Source organism: Salvelinus sp. IW2-2015, linkage group LG36 (assembly GCF_002910315.2).
Source record: "Salvelinus sp. IW2-2015 linkage group LG36, ASM291031v2, whole genome shotgun sequence".
Lineage (NCBI taxonomy): Eukaryota > Metazoa > Chordata > Actinopteri > Salmoniformes > Salmonidae > Salvelinus > Salvelinus sp. IW2-2015.
In genome coordinates, this window is record NC_036875.1 from 1,546,471 (window position 1) to 1,568,322 (window position 21,852).

At 43.7% G+C, this 21,852-nt stretch overlaps 1 protein-coding gene across 6 annotated transcripts in view; it reads left to right on the top strand.

Annotated features, from left to right (window-relative positions):
* Positions 1 to 21,610, top strand: part of pcbp3 (poly(rC) binding protein 3) — a 153,900-nt gene extending 132,290 nt beyond the window's left edge. For 4 of the 6 annotated variants that reach the window (XM_023981663.2, XM_023981664.2, XM_070437567.1 and 1 more), the window contains 3 exons: positions 18,303 to 18,355; positions 18,674 to 18,843; positions 20,575 to 21,122. In XM_023981663.2, coding sequence (XP_023837431.1) covers positions 18,303 to 18,355; positions 18,674 to 18,843; positions 20,575 to 20,629 — 278 coding nt within the window. In that variant the 3' untranslated portion in view covers positions 20,630 to 21,122. Of the gene's footprint in view, positions 1 to 18,302; positions 18,356 to 18,673; positions 18,844 to 20,574; positions 21,123 to 21,480 lie in introns of those variants that run through there. The other 2 variants (XM_023981665.2, XM_023981666.3) reach the window with 1 other exon arrangement.
* The last annotated feature ends 242 nt before the right edge of the window (positions 21,611 to 21,852 follow it).

Sequence of the window (21,852 nt, forward strand, 5' to 3'; positions counted from 1 at the left end):
TGGAAAATTCCATACATTTTTTAAAAAGTAAAATCAGTCACAAACAGGTGTTCCTTATTTTGTATGGATCATAATCTAAATACATTTACTATGAGTTATACTTTGGAGAACTTGAGTTGTAAAACAATAACTTACTTATACTTACATACCATGGTTTTGACTTTCATTATAACCTTGTTGAAGATCTGTTTATTATGTTATGTAAATAAATAAGAAAAATGTATGAAGAATGACAACCTTTTATTGCAATCTGGTTTCTTTGTTTTCTTTCAACACAGAAACATTCCAAAATGTGTAACTCAAGAGTATTTATTCAATAGACAAATTGAAATAGTATCATCAGAATGTCTATTTCAAATGATTAATTAGGCTTTGTGATGATATTGAAGATTATACCATGGGCCTCTGTGTCTCCGTTCTAAGTATAACTTACTGTGTTTGACCTCTGAGACACAGAGGCCTAGAGTCTGCCCTGTAGATAATCATGGCTTTCTGCAATGAAGAGTAAAACACAATGCAAACAGGCCGTTTTGGTCCTGCATCTTCTGGTGACCGACTGCATCTTCTGCTGACCTATTGAAAACAGTACCACAATGATATAGCAAATGAAGATGTGTGATGTACATGCCTTTTGTAATAATAATGTAGCCTACACACCTGTGGAAGTTTGTCACTTTCAGGGTCCAACTCCAGCCCCAAATGACAGGTTGAATACCATAAGCCTTTGTTATTTGTTATTTTTTTAAAGGGGTAAGGGTGGGCTCTAGACAATTCTATCAGCCAATCAGGGCTGTATATAAATACACTATCTATACAAAAGTGTGTGGACACCCCCTTCAAATGAGTGGATTTGGCTATTTCAGCCACAACCATTGTTGACAGGTGTATAAAATCGACCACAAAGCCATGTTATCTCCAAAGACAAACATTGGCAGTAGAATGGCCTAACTAAATAGCTCAGTGACTTTCAACGTGGCACCGTCATAGGATGCCACCTTTCCAACAAGTCAGTTCTTCAAGTTTTGGCCCTACTAGAGTTGCTCCGGTCAACTGTAAGAGATATTATTGTGAAGTGGAAATGTCTAGGAGCAACAACGGCTCAGCCGCGAAGTGGTAGGCCAAACAATATGACTGTCATGAACTCAGATACCTTCTGCGCCTCGACCTGCTCTTTCGGCCTGTTGTTTCCGAAGTTTTATTTTGTTCATAAATGTTTGTGTCAAAACCTGCTGGTTTGGACTAGATGTTTACCAACTAGACAGCTAGCTAGGTTGCAATGGAGCCCCCTTCACCCTGAATAGCTTATGAACGTTTCCACCGCTGTAGAAGCTGTGGTTATTATGCTCTTGTCCGGGAAAATATTGACAATCCGGAGTACCAATGTGGCAAGTGTTTGCTTGCGGAGGATTTCAGGAATGAGGTGGATATCCTTAGCAACCAAATTTCAATTCTGCGCGAACTTATGGGGAAAATGCAAATTGAACATTTCTCATTCTCAACTGCTGTGGCTGGACACCGCTCGGGTTTGATAGATGTATCCCCGCCTTGTTATCTGTCCCTATTCGAATGGCCTATGCTACCTGGAACTTGCCTGCCAAGGATGTCGTCTCCATCTACTTATCCTCAATATTGTAGTGGAATAGACTTTGAACGGCAAGAAGATTGTTCCAAACAGAGCTGGTCCCATGTCACAAGTTGTGAAAACCAAAGGCAGCGGCATGTTAAATGGACTAGAGTGTCTGCGAGAGGTCCGGAGCAGATCAACATGAAGAACAGCTTTGCCGCCCTGGTGCCTGATCTACCTGCACCTTCATCTCTGGGACTGCCTGTGTCTGCAACAGCTGTGCTGATTCCAAATACAGTGACTCCAATAGCGGCTTCGTCGTCGAGTTCGGCTCCTTTCCCTCTCTCTGGATCTGACAGGGCTCTGCATGCTGTGGAAGGTCTGGACCTATCGCCGGGAGCTGCGGGTGTACACTATTCTTCTTCTCGTGGGCCCGTGAAATGTTCGAAGAGTTGTGTGAGGGGTAGGAATGGGTGGATTTTTCCATCCCCTTCTCAATGTATTGGGCAGTTCAATGGTGAGAACTGTCTTAGTCCCTGGAGCAAAAACATTATGCTATCCAGGAGCATGAGTTCATCAATAAACACCTCCCAAACACTTTAAACCTGCATCAGGAGATTGAGTCTATCATAGTTCATGTGGGATTCAATGACATTATAAAGGGCAGCTCAGAACAGCTGAAGATGGATTTTAAAGAACTGACTGGGTCTCTGCTTGAGACCAACAAACACCCCATAATATCTGGCCCTGTGCCTTCCCTAAATCGTGGTATTGAATGTTTCAGCAGACTTTTAGCCCTCCATAACTGTCTACTTGACAATTGCAGCTCGGTGGATGTAACATTTATTGACAATTTTGATATCTTCTGGAAACAAAGCTTGTTTTATAAGGAGGATGGGATCCACCAAAATCATTTTAGTTCCTGGATCCTTTCACAGGATTATAAGGCTGCGATGAGACAATGACTTATCAATGACCCAAGCCCAGCTCAGTTAATCCCTACCATTGTGTTGCTGAGTTGTCATAATGCTTCAGCAAATGTACATTATCCCAGGGGCGTTGGTAGACACAATGGAAGTTAACTAATTTATGTCCCTCTAACTGCCCTGAATGCCACTGCTGATCCGACAGCTATTGTATGCAGTAATCATGTGCTTTTGAACCAGAGTTATAATGTTACCACTGAGGCGGAGTGCCCTAGTAGGAAGTCCACTGTGCAGCTCACCCTACACTAACACAAATAACATGAGCATGTTTACTTCTGCTAAGCTTCCCAGTAAAGCAATGAAAACAATCAAGCATCCCAGAAAAGTGCTAAAAATAGCCCACGTTAACATATGTAGCTTAATAAACAAGGTTCATGAAATCAATAATTTTCTAGTAACAGATGACATTCATATTCTGACTATCTCTGAAACTCACTTAGATAATACCTTTGATGATACAGTGGTCGCAATACATGGTTATATTCGGAACCACATTCCTGTAAAGCTTAGAGACGATCTAATGTCAAATACTGTTGAAGTAATATGGCTACAGGTTCATCTGCCTCGCCTAAAGCCCATTCTTGTGGGAAGCTGCTATAGACCACCAAGTGCTAACAGTCAGTATCTGTATAACGTGTGAAATGCTTGATATTGTATGTGATATCAACAGAGGTATTTTTTCTGGGTGATTTAAATATTGACTGGCTTTCATCAAGCCGCCCAATCAAGAAAAAGCTTCAAACTGTAACCAGTGCCTGCAACCTGCTTCAGGTTCAGACGACCTACCAGCATAGTTACAAACAGAACAGGAATGAAATCATCAACATGTATTGATTACATCTTTACTAACGCGGCACAATTTTGCTTTAAAGCAGTATCCCAATCCATCGGATGTATTGATCACAACATAGTAGCCATATCTAGGAAAACCAAAGTTCCAAAGGCTGGGCCTAATATAGTGTATAAGAGGTCATACAATACGTTTTGTACTGATTCCTATGTTGTTGATGTAAAGAATATCTGCTGGTCTGTGGTGTGTAATTTTTTAATTTTTTATTTAACCTTTATTTAACCAGGTAGGCTAGTTGAGAACAAGTTCTCATTTGCAACTGCGACCTGGCAAAGATAAAGCAAAGCAGTGTGACACAGACAACAACACAGAGTTACACATGGAGTAAACAATAAACAAGCCAATAACACAATAAACAAGTCAATGACACAGTAGAAAAAAGAAAGTCTATATACAATGTGTGCAAAAGGTATGAGGAGGTAGGCAATAAATAGGCCATAGGAGCAAATAATTACAATTTAGCAGATTAACACTGGAGTGATAAATGAGCAGATGATGATGTGCAAGTAGAGATACTGGTGTGCAAAAGAGCAGAAAAGTAAATAAAATAAAAACAGTATGGGGATGAGGTAGGTAGATTGGGTGGGCTATTTACAGATGGACTATGTACAGCTGCAGCGATCGGTTAGCTGCTCAGATAGTTGATGTTTAAAGTTGGTTGAAGGGAAATAAAGTCTCGAACTTCAGCGATTTTTGCAATTCGTTCCATGTCACTGGCAGCAGAGAACTGGAAGGAAGGCGGCCAAATGAGGTGTTGGCGTTTGGGATGATCAGTGAGATAATACCTGCTTGGACGTGTGGCTACGGGTGGGTGTTGTTATCGTGACCAGTGAACTGAGATAAGGCGGAGCTTTAAACCTAGCATAGACTTATAAATGACTGGAGCCATGGGGTCTGGCGACGAATATGTAGTGAGGGCCAGTCGACTAGAGCATACAGGTCGCAGTCGTGGTGGAAAGGTGAATTTGGTAACAAACGGATGGCACTGTGATAAGACTGCATCCAGTTTGCTGAGTAGACGTGTTGGGAAGGCTAATTTGTAGATGACATCCGCGAAGTCGAGGATCGGTAGATATCAGTTTTAGAGGGTAAGTTTTGGCGGCGTGAGTGAAGGAGGCCTGTTGCGAATTGGAAAGCAGATTCTAGATTTGATTTGGATTGGAGATGTTTAATATGAGTCTGGAAGGAGGTTTACAGTCTAGCCAGACACCTAGGTATGTTATAGTTGTCCAAAGCAAATTACATTTACATTTAAGTCATTTAGCAGACGCTCTTATCCAGAAGCGACTTACAAATTGGTGCATTCTTCACGCTTTATGATATCCAAGTGGAACAACCACTTTACAATAGTGCATCTAAACTCTTTTAAGGGGGGGGCGGGGGGGGGGGTTAGAAGGATTACTTTATCCTATCCTAGGTATTCCTTAAAGAGGTGGGGTTTCAGCGTGTCTCCGGAGAGGTGGTGATTGACTCTTCCGCTGACCTGGCGTCGTGAGGGAGTTTTGTTCCACCATTGGGGTGCCAGAGCAGCGAACAGTTTTGAACTGGGCTGAGCGGGAACTGTACTTCCTCAGAGGTAGGGAGGCGACGCAGGCCAGAGGTGGATGAACGCAGTGCCCTTGTTTGGGTGTAGGGCCTGATCAGAGCCTGAAGGTACGGAGGTGCCGTTCCCCTCACAGCTCCGTAGGCAAGCACCATGGTCTTGTAGCGATGCGAGCTTCAACTGGAAGCCAGTGGAGAGAGCGGAGGAGCGGGGTGACGTGAGAGAACTTGGGAAAGTTGAACACCAGAACGGGCTGCGGCGTTCTGGATGAGTTGTAGGGTTTAATGGCACAGGCAGGGAGCCCAGCCAACAGCGAGTTGCAGTAATCCAGACGGGAGATGACAAGTGCCTGGATTAGGACCTGCGCGCTTCCCTGCGTGAGGCAGGGTCGTAACACTCTGCGATATTCTAGGTCGGAACCGTCCAGGGTGGTGATGCTAGTTGGGCGTGCAGGTGCGGGCAGTGAACGGTTGAAAAGCATGCATTTGGTTTTACTAGCGTTTAAGAGCAGTTAGAGGCCACGGAAGGAGTGTTGTATGGCATTGAAGCTCGTTTGGAGGTTAGATAGCACAGTGTCCAAGGAAGGGCCAGAAGTATACAGAATGGTGTTGTCTGCGTAGAGGTGGATCAGGGAATCGCCCGCAGCATGAGCGACATCATTGATATATACAGAGAAAAGTGTCGGCCCGAGAATTGAACCCTGTGGTACCCCCATAGAGAATGCCAGAGGTCCGGACAACATGCCCTCCGTTTTGACACACTGAACTCTGTCTGCAAAGTAGTTGGTGAACCAGGCGAGGCAGTCATTAGAAAAACCAAGGCTATTGAGTCTGCCGATAAGAATACGGTGATTGACAGAGTCGAAAGCCTTGGCCAGGTCGATGAAGACGGCTGCACAGTACTGTCTTTAATCGATGGCAGTTATGATATCGTTTAGTACCTTGAGCGTGGCTGAGGTGCACCCGTGACCGGCTCGGAAGTCGGATTGCACAGCGGAGAAGGTACGGTGGGATTCGAAATGGTCAGTGATCTGTTTATTAACTTGGCTTTCGAAGACTTTAGATAGGCAGGGCAGGATGGATATAGGGTGTCACCCCATATGAAGAGGGGGATGACTGCGGCAGCTTTCCAATCTTTAGGGATCTCGGACGATACGAAAGAGAGGTTGAACAGGCTGGTAATAGGGGTTGCAACAATGGCCGCGGATAGTTTTAGAAAGAGAGGGTCCAGATTGTCTAGCCCAGCTGATTTGTACGGGTCCAGGTTTTGCAGCTCTTTCAGAACATCTGCTGTCTGGATTTGGGTGAAGGAGAAGCTGGGGAGGCTTGGGCGAGTAGCGGCGGGGGAGGCAGAGCTGTTTGCCGGGGTTGGAGTAGCCAGGAGGAAGGCATGGCCAGCCGTTGAGAAATGCTTATTGAAATTTTCGATTATCATGGATTTATCAGTGGTGACCGTGTTACCTAGCCTCATTGCAGTGGGCAGCTGGGAGGAGGTGCTCTTGTTCTCCCTGGACTTTACAGTGTCCCAAAACTTTTTGGAGTTAGAGCTACAGGATGCGAATTTCTGCTTGAAAAAGCTAGCCTTTGCTTTCCTGACTGACTGTGTGTATTGGTTCCTGACTTCCCTGAACAGTTGCATATCGTGGGGACTATTCGATGCTATTGCAGTCCGCCACAGGATGTTTTTGTGCTGGTCAAGGGTAGTCAGGTCTGGAGTGAACCAAGGGCTATATCTGTTCTTAGTTCTGCATTTTTTGAACGGGGCATGCTTATCTAAGATGGTGAGGAATTACTTTTAAAGAATGACCAGGCATCCTCGACTGACAGGATGAGGTCGATATCCTTCCAGGATACCCGGGCCAGGTTGATTAGAAAAGCTAGCTCGCAGAAGTGTTTTAGGGAGCGTTTGACAGTGATGAGGGGTGGTCGTTTGACCGCGGACCCGTGGCGGATACAGGCAATGAGGCAGTAATCGCTGAGATCCTGATTGAAAACAGCGGAGGTGTGTTTGGAGGGCAAGTTGGTAAGGATAATGTCTATGAGGGTGCCCATGTTTACGGATTTAGGGTTGTACCTGGTGGGTTCCTTGATGATTTGTGTGAGATTGAGGGCATCAAGCTTGGATTGTAGGACTGCCGGGGTGTTAAGCATATCCCAGTTTAGGTCACCTAACAAAACGAACTCTGAAGCTAGATGGGGAGCGATCAATTCACAAATGGTGTCCAGGGCACAGCTGGGAGCGGAGGGGGGTCGACATTTTGAGAGTGAGAGACTTATTTCTGCAGAGGTTAATTTTTTTAAGTAGAAGTTCAAACTGTTTGGGTATAGACCTGGAAAGTATGACATAACTTTGCAGGCTATCTCTGCAGTAGATTGCAACTCCTCCCCCTTTGGCAGTTCTATCTTGACGGAAAATGTTGTAGCTGGGTATGGAAATCTCAGAATTGTTGGTGGCCTTCCTAAGCCAGGATTCAGACACGGCAAGGACATCAGGGTTGGCGGAGTGTGCTAAAGTAGTGAGTAAAACAAACTTAGGGAGGAGGCTTCTGATGTTGACATGCATGAAACCAAGGTTTTTTCTATCACAGAAGTCAACAAATGAGGGTGCCTGGGAACACGCAGGGCCTGGGTTTACCTCCACATCACCCGAGGAACAGAGGAGGAGTAGGATGAGGGTACGGCTGAAGGCTATCAAAACTGGTCGCCTAGAGCGTTGGGGACAAAGAATTAAAAGGAACAGATTTCTGGGTGTGGTAGAATAGATTCTGGGCATAATGTGCAGACAGGGGTATGGTGGGGTGCGGGTACAGCGGACGTAAGCCCAGGCACTGAGTGATGATAAGAGAGGTTGTATCTCTGGATAAGCTGGTTATAATGGGTGAGGTCACCGCATGAGTGGGAGGTGGGACAAAGGAGGTATCAAGGGTATAATGAGTGGAACTAGGGGCTCCATTGTAAACTAAAACAATGATAACTAACCTAAACAACAGTATACAAGGCATATTGACATATGAGAGAGACATACAGCAAGGCATAAAGTAATCACAGGTGTTGATTTGGAGAGCTAGCTAAGACAACAACGGGTGAGACAACAACAGCTAATCAGCTAAGACAACAACAGTAATAAGGAGCAAGCAGACGCTGCACTTGACAGATTTATAAAATTGCTTATTCCAGTTACTAATTTGCATGCACCCATTTAGAAAATGACTGTAAAAACTGTTAAATCCCTGTGGATTGATGAGGAATTAAAAACATGTATGGTTGGTATTGGTATTTTATTAGGATCCCCATTAGCTGTTGCAAAAGCAGCAGCTACTCTTCCTGGGGTCCACACAAAACTTGTAACATGACATAATACAGAACATTTAATAGAAAAGAACAGCTCAAGGACAGAACTACATCAATTAAAAAATAAATTTTAAATAAGGCACACATATCAATACCAATACATACACACAAACTGTCTAGGTCAAATAGGGGAGAAGCGTTGTGCCGTGACGTGTTGCTTTCTCTGTTTTTTGAAACCAGGATTTCTGTTCATTTGAGCAATATGAAATGGAACGGAGATCCATGCAATAATAGCTCTATATAATACTGTGCACTTTCTTGAATTTGTTCTGGATTTGGGGACTGTGAAAAGACCCCTGGTGGCATGTCTGGTGGGGAAAGTGTGTGTGTCAGAGCTGTGTGTAAGTTGATGATGCAAATAATTTGTGACTTTCAACACATTAATGTTTCTTATAAAGAGAAGTGATGCAGTCAGTCTCTCCTCAACTCTTAGCCAAGAGAGAGCATGCATAGTATTTATATCAGCCCTCTGATTACCTTGAAAAGCAAGACATGCCACTCTGTTCAGGGCCAGCTGCAGCTTAACTAGGTCTTTCCTTGCAGCCCTCGACCACACAACTGAACAATAATCAAGATAAGACAAAACTAGAGCAGGAGGGATGAGGCAAAAGAAACAGCAAATAAGTGTGGCTGCATAACCAATTGGCAAATGTACTGCAAATTGACAAATCATGTGATTAAACTGAATAAAACGAAAAAGAAACTATACTATGAAACTTTATAAATTATTTAAAGAATGATAGTAAAAAGCTTTTGGGCACCTTAAATGACATTTTGGGCAAAAAGATCAACTCAGCTCCATCATTCATTGAATCAGATGGCTCATTCATCACAAAACCCAAATATATTGGCTCATTCATCATAAAACCCGCAGATTTTGCCAATTACTTCAATGATTTTTTCATTGGCAAGATTAGCAAACTTAGGCATGACATGCCAGCAACAAACGCTGACACTACACATCCAAGTATAACTAATCAAATTATGAAAGACAAGCATTCTAATTTTAAATTCCATCAAGTTTGTCTGGAAAAGGTGAAAAAAAGACTGTGTCTATCAACAATGACAAGCCCCTTGGGTCTGATAACTTGGATGGAAAATTCCTGAGGATAATAGCGGATGATATTGCCTTTGAGGATCTCAGGACCCATGCCAAATCTTTTCAGTCTCCTGAGAGGGAATATGTTTTGTCGTGCCCGCTTCTCAACTGTCATGGTGTGCTTGGACCATGTTGGCTTGTTGGTGATGTGGACACCAAGGAACTTGAAGCCTTCAACCTGCTCAACTGTAGCCCCTTCGATGAGAAAGGGGGCCTGCTCAGTCCTCTTTTTCCTGCAGTCCACAATCATCTCCTTTGTCTTGATCACGTTGAGGGAGAGGTTGTTGTCCTGGCACCACACGGCCAGGTCTCTGACCTCCTCCCTATAGGCTGTCTTGTTGTTGTCGGTGATCAGGCCTACAACTGTTAAGTCATCAGCAAATGTAATGATGGTGTTGGAGTCGTGCCTGGCCGTGCAGTCAGGAGTGAACAGGGAGTACAGGAGGGGGCTGAGCACGCACCCTTGCGGGGCACCTATCGATTATTGGAGGACCAAAATAAGCCAATACCGATTATTCGGACGATTTTTAAAATGTATTTGTAATAATGACAATTACAACAATACTGAATGAGCACTTATTTTAACTTAATATAATACATCAATAAAAATCTATTTAGCCTCAAATAAATAATGAAACATGTTCAATTTGATTTAAATAATGCAAAAACAAAGTGTTGGAGAAGAAAGTAAAAGTGCAATATGTGCCATGTAAAAAAGCTAACGTTTAAGTTCCTTGCTCAGAACATGAGAACATATGAAAGCTGGTGGTTCCTTTTAACATGAGACTTCAATATTCCAAGGTAAGTGTCACGTCCGTCATAATGATGAGACCAAGGCGCAGCGTGAGTAGAGTTCCATATAATTTTAATCAACTGAAACTCACCTAACAAAACGAAACGTGAAGCTACTGACGTGCACTAAGGCAACTATACATAGACAAGATCCCACAACACAAATGAGGAAAAATGGCTACCTAAATATGATCCCCAATCAGAGACAACGATAAACAGCTGTCTCTGATTGGGAACCGTATCAGGCCAACATTGTAACGGCAGCCTTCCTCCTCTTCACGAGAAGAGAGGGTGTAACAGGGATCGGACCAACACGCAGCGTAGCCAGTGCTCAACATGTTTAATAAAACGAAACTGTGAACACTTACAACGATACAAAATAACAAAATGTGGCAAACCGATACAGCCCTATCTGGTGCAGAGAAAACACAAAGACAGGAAACAACCATCCACAAAATCCCAACACAAAACAAGCCACCTAAATATGATTCCCAATCAGAGACAACACAAAACACCTGCCTTTGATTGAGAACCATATTAGGCCAAACATAGAAACAGACAAACTAGACACACAACATAGAATGCCCACCCAGCTCACGTCCTGCCCAACACTAAAACAAGCAAAACACATAAGAACTATGGTCAAAACCCTAGATATAGAAAAACTAGAGTACCCACCCTAGTCACACCCTGACCTAACCAAAATATATTGAAAACAGACATATCTAAGGTCAGGGCGTGACAGTAAGAGGTTTTAGGTTGTAGTTAATATAGTATTTATAGGACTATTTCTCTCTATATCATTTGTATTCCATATACCTTTGACTATTGGATGTTCTTATAGGCACCTTTAGTATTGCCAGTGTAAGAGTATAGCTTCCGTCCCTCTCCTCGCTCCTACCTGCGCTCGAACGAGGAACACATCGGCAACAGCCACCCTCGAAGCAGCATGACCCATGCAGAACAAGGGGAACATCTACTCCAAGTCTCAGAGCGAGTAACGTTTGAAACGCTATTAGCGCGCACCCCGCTAACTAGCTAGCCATTTCACATCGGTTACACCAGCCTAATCTCGGGAGTTGATAGACTTGAAGTCATAAACAGCGCAATGCTTGAAGCACAGTGAAGAGCTGCTGGCAAAACACACGAAAGTGCTGTTTGAATGAATGCTTACGAGCCTGCTGCTGCCTACCATCGCTCAGTCAGACTGCTCTATCAAATATCAAATCATAGACTTAATTATAACACACAGAAATATGAGCCTTTGGTCATTAATATGGTCGAATCTGGAAACGATCATTTCGAAAACAAAACGTGTATTATTATCACATATACCCTGACTCTGCATGCAATATTGCCTGCTAACCTGGATTTCTTTTAGCTAAATATGCAGGTTTAAAAATATATCCTTCTGTGTATTGATTTTAAGAAAGGCATTGATGTTTATGGTTAGGTACACGTTGGAGCAACGACAGTCCTTTTTCCGCGAATGCGCACCGCATCGATTATATGCAACGCAGGCCACGCTAGATAAACTAGTAATATCATCAACYATGTGTAGTTAACTAGTGATTATGATTGATTGATTGTTTTTTTTTTATAAGATAAGTTTAATGCTAGCTAGCAACTTACTTTGGCTTCTTACTGCATTCGCGTAACAGGCAGGCTCCTCGTGGAGTGCAATGAGAGGCAGGTGGTTAGAGCGTTGGACTAGTTAACTGTAAGGTTGCAAGATTGAATCCCCAGAGCTGACAAGGTAAAAATCTGTCGTTCTGCCCCTGAACAAGGCAGTTAACCCACCGTTCCGAGGCCGTAATTGAAAATAAGAACGTGTTCTTAACTGACTTGCCTAGTTAAATAAAGGTGTAAAAATTCGGCCAAACCAGTGTCCAAAAATACCGATTTCCGATTGTTATGAAAACTTGAAATCGGCCCTAATTAATCGGCCATTCCGTTTAATCGGTCGACCGCTATTACCTACCCTTACCACCTGGGTGCGGCCCATCAGAAAGTCCAGGATCCAGTTGCAGAGGGAGGTGTTTAGTCCCAGGGTCCATAGCTTATTGATGAGCTGTAGTCAATGAACAGCATTCCCACATTCTCTCAGGTGCTCCTTTTGTCCCGGTTGGAAAAGGCAGTGTGGAGTACAATAGAGACTGCATCATCTGTGGCTCTGTTGGGGCGGTATGCAAATTGGAATTGGTCTAGGGTTTCTGGGATGATGGTGTTGATGTGAGCCATGACCAGTCTTTCAAAGCACTTCATGGCTGCAGACGTGAGTGCTACGGGTTGGTAGTCATTTAGGCCCGTTACCTTAGTGTTCTTGGGCACAGGTCTGCTTGAAACATGTTGGTATTACAGACTCAGTAAGGGAGAGGTTGAAAATGTCAGTGAAGAAACTTGCTAGTTGGTCAGCGCATGCTCGCAGTACACATCCTGGTAATCCGTCTGGCCCTGCGACCAGAATGTTGACCTGTTTAAAGGTCTTACTCACATCGGCTGCAGAGAGCGTGATCACACAGTCTTCCGGTACAGCTGATGCTCTCATGCATGTTTCAGTGTTATTTGCCTCGAAACGAGCATGGAAGTAGTTTAGCTTGTCCGGTAGGCTCGTGTCACTGGGCAGCTCCCGGCTGTGCTTCCTTTTGTAGTCTGTAATGGTTTGCAGGCTCTGCCACATCCGACGAGCGTCAGAGCAGGTGTAGTTAGACTCGATCTTAGTCCTGTATTGATGCTTTGCCTGTTTGATGGTTCGTCGGAGGGCATAGCGGTATTTCTTATAACCTTCCGGGTTAGAGTCCCGCTCCTTGAAAGCGGCAGCTCTAGCCTTTAGCTCAGTGCGGATGCTGCCTGTAATCCATGGTTTCTGGTTGGGGTATGTATGTACGGTCACTGTGGGGACAACGTCATCGATGCAGTTATTGATGAAGCCAATGACAGATGTGGTTTACTCCTCAATGCCTAAATGCCATTGGAGGAATACCAGAACATATTCCAGTCTGTGCTAGCAAAATAGTCCTGTAGCTTAGCATCTGCTTCATCTGACCACTTTTTTAATGATCAAGTGTCTTGTGCTTCCTGCTTTAATTTTTGCTTGTAAGCAGGAATCAGGAGGATAGAATTATGGTCAAATTTGCCAAATGGAGGGCGAGGGAGAGCTTTGTATGTATCTCTGTGTGTGAAGTATAGGTGGTCCAGAGTTCTTTTCCCTCTGTTTGCGCATTTAACATGTGGATAGAAAATAGATAAAACTGATTTAATTTTCCCTGCATTAAAGTCCCCCGCTACTAGCAGCGCCGCCTCTGGATGAGCGTTTTCTTGTGTGCTGGTGGTATGTAAACAGCTACAAGGAATATAGATGAAAAATCTCTCGGTAGGTTATGTGGTCTGCAGCATATCATGAGATACTCTACCTCAGGCGAGCAATAGCTCGAGACTTCCTTAGATATCGTGTACCATCTGTTGTTTACAAAAATACATAGACCACCGCCCCTTGTCTTACCAGACGCCACTGTTCTATCCTGCCGGTACATCGTCTAACCAGCCAGCTGTATGTTGATATTGTCGTCGTTCAGCCATGATTCCGTGAAGCATGAGATGTTACAGTTTTAAATGTCCCGTCGGTAGTTAATCTTTCCAATAACTCTTCCATTTTGTTGTCCAAAGGTTGCATGTTTGCGAGCAGAATTGAGAGGAGTTGTCACGTTCGTCGTTTGGATGAAGAGAGGACCAAGGCGCAGCGTGATAACAATACATCTTCTATTTATTATAACGAAGACGAAGAACACTTAAACAAACTATACAAAAACAACAAAYGMMCGTGAMGCTATAATTACAATRAGTGCAKACACAGGCAACTTACATATAGACAATCACCCACGAACTACCTAATGAATATGGCTGCCTAAATATGGTTCCCAATCAGAGACAACGATAGACAGCTGTCTCTAAATGAGAACCATTCTAGGCAAACATAGACATACATACACCTAGACTTGACACTGCCCCATAAACATACAAAACCCCTAGACAAACTAAAACACATACATCCCCCAAGGCACACCCTGACCTAACTAAAATAATAAAGAAAACAAAGATAACTAAGGCCAGGGCGTGACAGGAGTGGGGGTTTATTCGATCGCTTCCTACTCCTCAGAAGGCAGCCTCCAGCCTCTCTTTCTCCGTCTCCTCTTCACGCAGATCACTGGGGTCGGGGCCTGTTCCCGAGGGAGCCGTATATCCTCCGCCTCGGGCTTGTCAGAGTCTTGAAAGAAGAAAAAGGATTCTGCTAGTCCATGGCGAGTAATCGCAGTCCTGTTGTCTAGAAGTTATTTTCGGTCATAAGAGATGGTAGCGGCAACATTATGTACAAAAATAGTTTAAAAATAAGTTACAAACAAACAAAAAAACACAATCGGTTGGGAGCACGTAAAACGTAAAACATCATTTTAGATTCACGGAAGCTATGCTACAGGACTGTTTTGCTAGCACAGACTGGAATATGTTCTGGGATTCATCCAATGGCATTGAGGAGTATACCCCCTCAGTCATTGGCTTCATCAATAAGTGCATCGATGACATCGTCCCCACAGTTCCCGTACGTATATGTCCCAACCAGAAGCCATGGATTACAGGCAACATCCGCATCGAGCTAAAGGCTAGAGCTGCCGCTTTCAAGGAGCGGCACACTAATCCGGACGCTTATAAGAAATCCCGCTATGCCCTCAGACAATGCATTAAACAAGCAAAGCGTCAATACAGGATTAAGATTGAATCCTACTTCACCGGCTCTAACGCTCATCGGATGTGGCAGGGCTTGAAAATTATTACGGACTACAAAGGGAAAACCAGAAGCAAGCTGCCCAGTGACGCGAGCCTACCAGACAAGCGAAATGCATTTTATGCTCGCTTTGAGGCAAGCAACACTGAGGCATGCATATGAGAGCACCAGCTGTTCTGGATGACTGTGTGATAACGCTCTCGGTAGCCGATGTGAGCAAGACCTTTAAACAGGTCAACATTCACAAAGCCGTGGGGCCAGACGGATTACCAGGATGTGTACTCAAAGCATACGCAGACCAACTGGCAAGGGTCTTTACTGACATTTTCAACCTCTCCCTGAGTCTGTAATACCGACATGTTTCAAGCAGACCACCATAGTCCCTGTTCCCAAGGAAGCGAAGGTAACCTGCCTAAATGATTACCGTCCCGTAGCACTCACGTCTGTAGACATGAAGTGCTTTGAAAGGCTGGTCATCGCTCACATAAACAGCATCCTCCCAGATACCGTAGACCCACTCCAATTCGCATACTGCCCCAACCGATCCACAGATGAAGCAATCTCAATCGCACTCCACACTGCCCTTTCCTACCTTGACAAAAGGAACACCTCTGTGAGGATGATGTTCATTGGCTTCAGCTCAGCTTTCAACACCATAGTGCCCACGAAGCTCATCACTAAGCTAAGGACCTTGGGACTAAACACCTCCCTCTGCAACTGGATCCTGGACTTCCTGACGGGCCGCCCCCATGTGGTAAGGGTAGGCAACAAAATGTCTGCCCTGTTGATCCTCAACACTGGGGCCGCTCAGGGGTGTGTACTCAGTCCCCTACTGTACTCCCTGTTCACCCACGACTGCGTGGCCAAACACGACTCCAACACCATCATTTAGTTTGCTGACGACACAACAGTGGTAGGCCTGATCACCGACAACAATGAGACAACCTATAGCGAGGTGGTCAGAGATCTGGCAGTGTGGTGCCAAGACAAAGGAGCTGATCGTGGACTCCAGGAAAAGGATGGCCGAATAGGCCCCTATTAATTAGAATCTCTGGAGCTGTAGTGGAGTGGGTCGAGACTTTCAAGTTCCTTGGTGTCCACATCACCAACAAACTATCATGGTCCAAACACACCAAGACAGTCGTGAAGAGGGCACGACAACACCTTTTCCACCTCAGGAGACTAAAAAGATTTGGCATGGGTCCACAGATCCTCAAAAGTTCTACAGCTGCACCATCAAGAGCATCCTGACCGGTTGCATCACTGCCTGGTATGGCAACTGCTCGGCCTCCGACCGCAAGGCACTACAGAGGGTAGTGTGAATGGCCCAGTACATCACTGGGCCAAGCTTCCTGCCATCCAGGACCTCTATACCAGGCGTGTCAGAGGAAGGCCCTAAAAATTGTCAGAGACTCCAGTCACCCAAGTCATAGACTGTTATCTCTGCTACCACGTGACAAGCAGTACCAGAGCGCCAAGTGTAGGACCAAACGGCTCATTAACAGCATCTACCCCCAAGCCATAAGACTGCTGAACAATTAATCAATTGACACCCCCCCTTCATTTGTTTTGTACACTGCTACTACTCGCTGTTTATTATCACTTCACACCTAACTATGTGTACAAATTGCCTCGACAAACCTGAACCCCCGCACATTGACTCGGTATATAGCCTCGTAATTGTTATTTTATTATGTTACTTTTTATTATTTTTTACTTCTGTTTTTTTGGTAAATATTTTCTTAACTCTTCTTGAACTGCACTCTTTATCAAGTGCTGGTAAGTAAGCATTTCACGGTAAGGTCTACACTTGTTGTATTCGGAGCATGTGACAAATAAAGTTTGATTTGATTTGCTGCCTTGGCAGCAGCTAATGTGAATCCTTAATAAATACAAATACAAGCTCACAGAACAGGACTGGCGAATTTTGAAGCGCATAGCACATAAAAATCGCCTGTACTCGATTGCAACACTCACTACCGAGTTCCAAACTGCTCTGGAAGCAATGGCAGCACAAGAACTGTTCGTCGGGAGCTTCATGAAATGGGTTTCCATGGTTTCCAACACAAGCCTAAGATCACAATGTGCAATGCCAAGACTTCGGCTGGTGTGGTGTAAAGCTTGCCGCCATTGGACTCAGGAGCTGTGGAAACGCATTCTCTGGAATGACGAATCATGCTTCTCCATCTGGTAGTCAAACGGACGAATTTGGGTTTGGTGGATGCCAGGAGAACGCTACCTGCCGCAATGCATGGTACCAACTGTAAAGTTTGGTGTAGGAGGAAAAATGGTCGGGAGCTGTTTTTCATGGTTCGGGTTTGGCCCTTTAGTTCCATGGAAGGGACATTTTAATGCCACAGCATACAATGACATTCTAAACGATTCTGTGCTTCCAACTTTGTGGCAACAGCTTGGGGAAGGCCCTTTCCTGTTTCACGGGGCATGACATTGAGGTCCATACAGAAATGGTTGGTCGAGATCGGTGTGGAAGAACTTGACTGGCCTGCACAGAGCCCTGACCTGAACCCCATCGAATACCTTTGTGATGAATTGGAACACCGAGCCAGGCCTTATCGCCCAACATCAGTGCCCGACCTCACTAATGCTCTGGTGGCTGAATGGAAGCAAGATCGCAGCAATGTTCCAACATCTAGTGGAAAGCTTTCCCAGAAGTGTTGAGGTTGTTATAGCAGCAAAGGGGCGACCAACTCCAAATTAATGCCCATGATTTTGGAATGAGATGTTCGACGAGTAGGTGTCCATATACTTTTGGTCATGTAGTGTATATTTAAATTTGTATCCCCATGCCCACACAGTCTGACTGAGCATTTTAGTGGCTAAAGGAGGCCCAGGGAAATAGATTATAACAAGTTATAAAAAATTATAATAATACGTGAAAAGTGAAAAAAATAAAAAGTGATGATTTAAACATTTAAATTAAAAAGGCAGCATAGGGGCTTTAAACAAAATATTTTTCTCTTAGCAATTGTATTAGTATAAAATAAAATACACATTCCTATTTATTTGAGCATACAATATAGCTCAGTATTTTTATTATTTATTTTATACAGTCTTTTTTGCTCATCTCTATCAAGGGTGGCAATACATTTGGATCCCACTGTACATTAGAGTCAATGGGATCTCTATTATGTTGGATCTCACCCCAAGGGCACGGCTCTCATGTTGACTACTATGGTAACAAACCAAGGTCCTTGGTTCATTGATGCCTTAGGACTGCAATCCTGAGACCAAGGTCCTGACTCACAGCAAAGACATCCTCCAATTGATAAAAAATGCTATTCATGCCATGTTCTCTCCTTCCCTGTTCCCCAACACAGGTTTGGATACCAGCCCCCCGGCCAGTACTCATGAACTCACAATTCCAAATGATGTGAGTAAAGGACAACAGTATGATAAACTACTAATGAACCGGTATCAGGGTCAACTCATTTTAACTCTCCGCTCAGTAGATTAACAGTAATTCAAAGAACTTCCCCACAAGATAACTTTTACTGTGAAGACAATTATTAGTTAACACAGACATACACAGACTTAAAAATGCTGCCTTGTAACAATATCAACTTTCAATGACATGAAAAATACCTCATGAAAAATGAAACATTTCTCAAATTACTTTAAATTGATTTATTGTAGTTACTGTGTTTCAATGGAACTGACCCTGCAATGAGCCACTGCCATTTCTTCCCAGCTAATAGGCTGCATAATCGGGCGCCAGGGAACCAAAATCAACGAGATCCGCCAGATGTCTGGGGCGCAGATCAAAATCGCTAATGCCATGGAGGGCTCGTCGGAGCGCCAGATCACTATCACGGGAACCCCCGCCAACATCAGCCTTGCCCAGTACCTCATCAACGCAAGGTAACCTCTTACCCACCGCCAACATCAGAGCGCTGACACTAATAATGCTAATGCAAGCAGTATGCATTGTTAGCATGAGGCCGAATCAGTTACCTCCAGTACATTTCCGTGGGAAATGGTTGTCTGTGGAGGAGTCCCTTTGTACAAAGAAACCTTCTGTCAAACCTCCACGGCTCTTTCTGGCATCAATATGAGTCATATTGTGTGATGGCAGTTAGGTGGCAACAGACCTAACCCAATGACATGTTTTATTGAGATTAGTCAGCAATTGATTACATTTTGAAAATGTTGTGTCATTATTGACGAGGATTATATCATTATTATGATAGATCTTTCATGGTAGGCTGCTTTAGGTTAAGTGTCATTGCTCTGGCTAATGACTGAGCCCAGTAAAAAAACATTCACCTCAACACAGGTAAGTTACACATAACTTAGGTAGCCTAGTGGTTAGGGCATTGGGCCAGTAACCGAAAGGTTGCTGGATCAAATCCCTGAGCTGACAAAGTAAAAATATGTAGTTCTGCCCCTGAGCAAGGCAGTTAACCCACTGTTCCCCAGGTGCTGTAGATGTTGATTATGGCAGCCCCCCGCACCTCTCTGATTCAGAGGGATTGGGTAAAATGCAGGAGACACATTTCAGTTGAGGGCATTCAGCTGTACAACTGACTAAGTATCCCCCTTCCTTCTCTGTATCAAGCTCTTTATTTATAGATAAATCAAGTGGGCTAATACAGAGGATTCAGCCGTAGTGCGTCCCAAATGGCAGTCTGCTTCCTATATATTTAGGGAATTTTTATTTTATTTTTTATTTTTCCGTTATTTTACCAGGTAAATTGACTGAGAACACGTTCTCATTTGCAACAACGACCTGGGGAATAGTTACAGGGGAGAGGAGGGGGATGAATGAGCCAATTGTAAACTGGGGATTATTAGGTGACCATGATTGTTTTGAGGGCCAGATTGGGAATTTAGCCAGGACACCGGGGTTAACACCCCTACTCTTACGATAAGTGCCATGGGATCTTTAATGACCTCAGAGAGTCAGGACACCCATTTAACGTCCCATCCGAAAGACGGCACCCTACACAGGGCAGTGTCCCCAATCACTGCCCTGGGGCATTGGGATATATATATATATTTTTTTTAAAGGGGTGCCATTTGGGACCGAGACTTTGTCTCAGCACAAAGTCCATTAACCTTTTAAATAGAAGGGAATCTGACCCTGGTGGTGGTTGGTAGCATCTACTCCTGTATTTTCCAGAGGCAGTATAGCCAGGAGCTGAGCAGTGTATTATACACTATTGAAGATCAAATTTGTATTTTTAAGTTCCCTTATGCTCTCCCCTCTCTCCTTCTTCTCACTGTCCTCTAAGACCACTCTCTCATTATCACAAAACAAAATAAAAAGCTTTTTCCCATAAAGTTTCAGAAATGTTCATATAACTTATCTTCAAAGTTGGGTAATGGTCATTAGAGCCCGGAGAACAAAGGCCAGGTAGTCTGTCCCTGTTTTAGTCCGTTTTCTTCCCTTGGCACCTAATGAACACAACCCTGAAACGAGACAGTGTCAGGGGTACAGTTCCAATCCATATGCTTCAATCCTGACTGATACACACAATTTACAACATGGGGGCTTTGTTTTCTGTGACTTCTTTCTTTTAGGGTTTGGTTTGCAGAGAAGCGGTTGGAAAGAGTCTAATGGCTATTGCTTTCCCACAATTCCACTGACAGGTTCAGGGACGTGGCTGCCATGTGGAATGACCCGTCATCCATGACAACATCCTGAGGCCCAAATCTGGTTCCACTATCAAGAAGCTAACAGCGGCAACTGTCTCCCCAATAACCCCATGTATACTCCCACAGAACTTAATGGCTACCTGATTCCTTTAGCACTTGACACTTAAGCTTTAGCAGCTTTGAAGAGACTAAAGAGGCTATTTGTAAAGCAAAGTGAAAAAATTTGACTTGAATTCTGTTCATGTAATGTAAAGAGTTACGTATAGTGTTTCAGCATGCCGAATGCTTAGGTTAATTGTTACATTCTTTTTCTGTTTGCTAGGTCAGAGATAAGTTTGCAGATTCAATCTTGTAGTTAATTGTCAGGCAAGTAAAAACGGATAAAAAGTGGAAAACAAAAAAATATTGCTATTCAGATTGCTACTGAGCAATGCTATTGGCCATGAGTCTCGAGTGATGTGATGCGTTTGTGAAGAGATATTGTTGCATCAAATTTGGAATGAAAAGGAAGTGCTTTTTATGTAAATAGTAAGGAGGTTTCGGAGGTTCTCCTTTTTGCAGGGAGACTTAAATTATTAAGTCAACAACTTCCATTGTGATAGAGGACTACGTTTGAACTCACACTATTCGTAGTTCAAGAGACTTAGGTGCAGGTTTTTCAATGAGGGAAAATCCAGAATTAGCTGGAAAATTTGGATTGGTTTTTATCAAAGTGCATCATAAAATCCATATGCATGACCAAAAAAACAATAGTAAATGTAACATGGAGACCTAAAAGCCAGAATTCTGCAGAGTTTCACTGTTGTGCGAAAGTGTCCAATCTCAGAATAGTTTTTTTCTCTCTTTTTTCTCTCTTTTTCCTTCACCCTTCCCCTCTCCCCTCTTCCGTAACTATTCTAGGCTGACGTCTGAGGTCACTGGAATGTGAACACTAATTTCTACCCATCATTCTTCACTGCATCACACGACCCTTGTGCCAATGGCATTGCACGTTTATTTTTGTTCTCTGTATTTATCTGTCCTGCGCCTTTAAGTGATCCTAACTAATTTATTATATGTAAAGTAAACATGATACCCACACTGTTAACATGATTCTCCTCACCTGCCCTCGACCGACTATTCAAAGGACACTTTATTTTTTGGCACTATCATGTGTTTTACTGTGAATTCAGTTTATTTAATCATTTTAAAACACAGCTATCGTGTCTATGCTCATGATATATGCAGGGTTCGAGAGAGACTAACCATCCCAGAATTGTCCCGAAGTGCAAT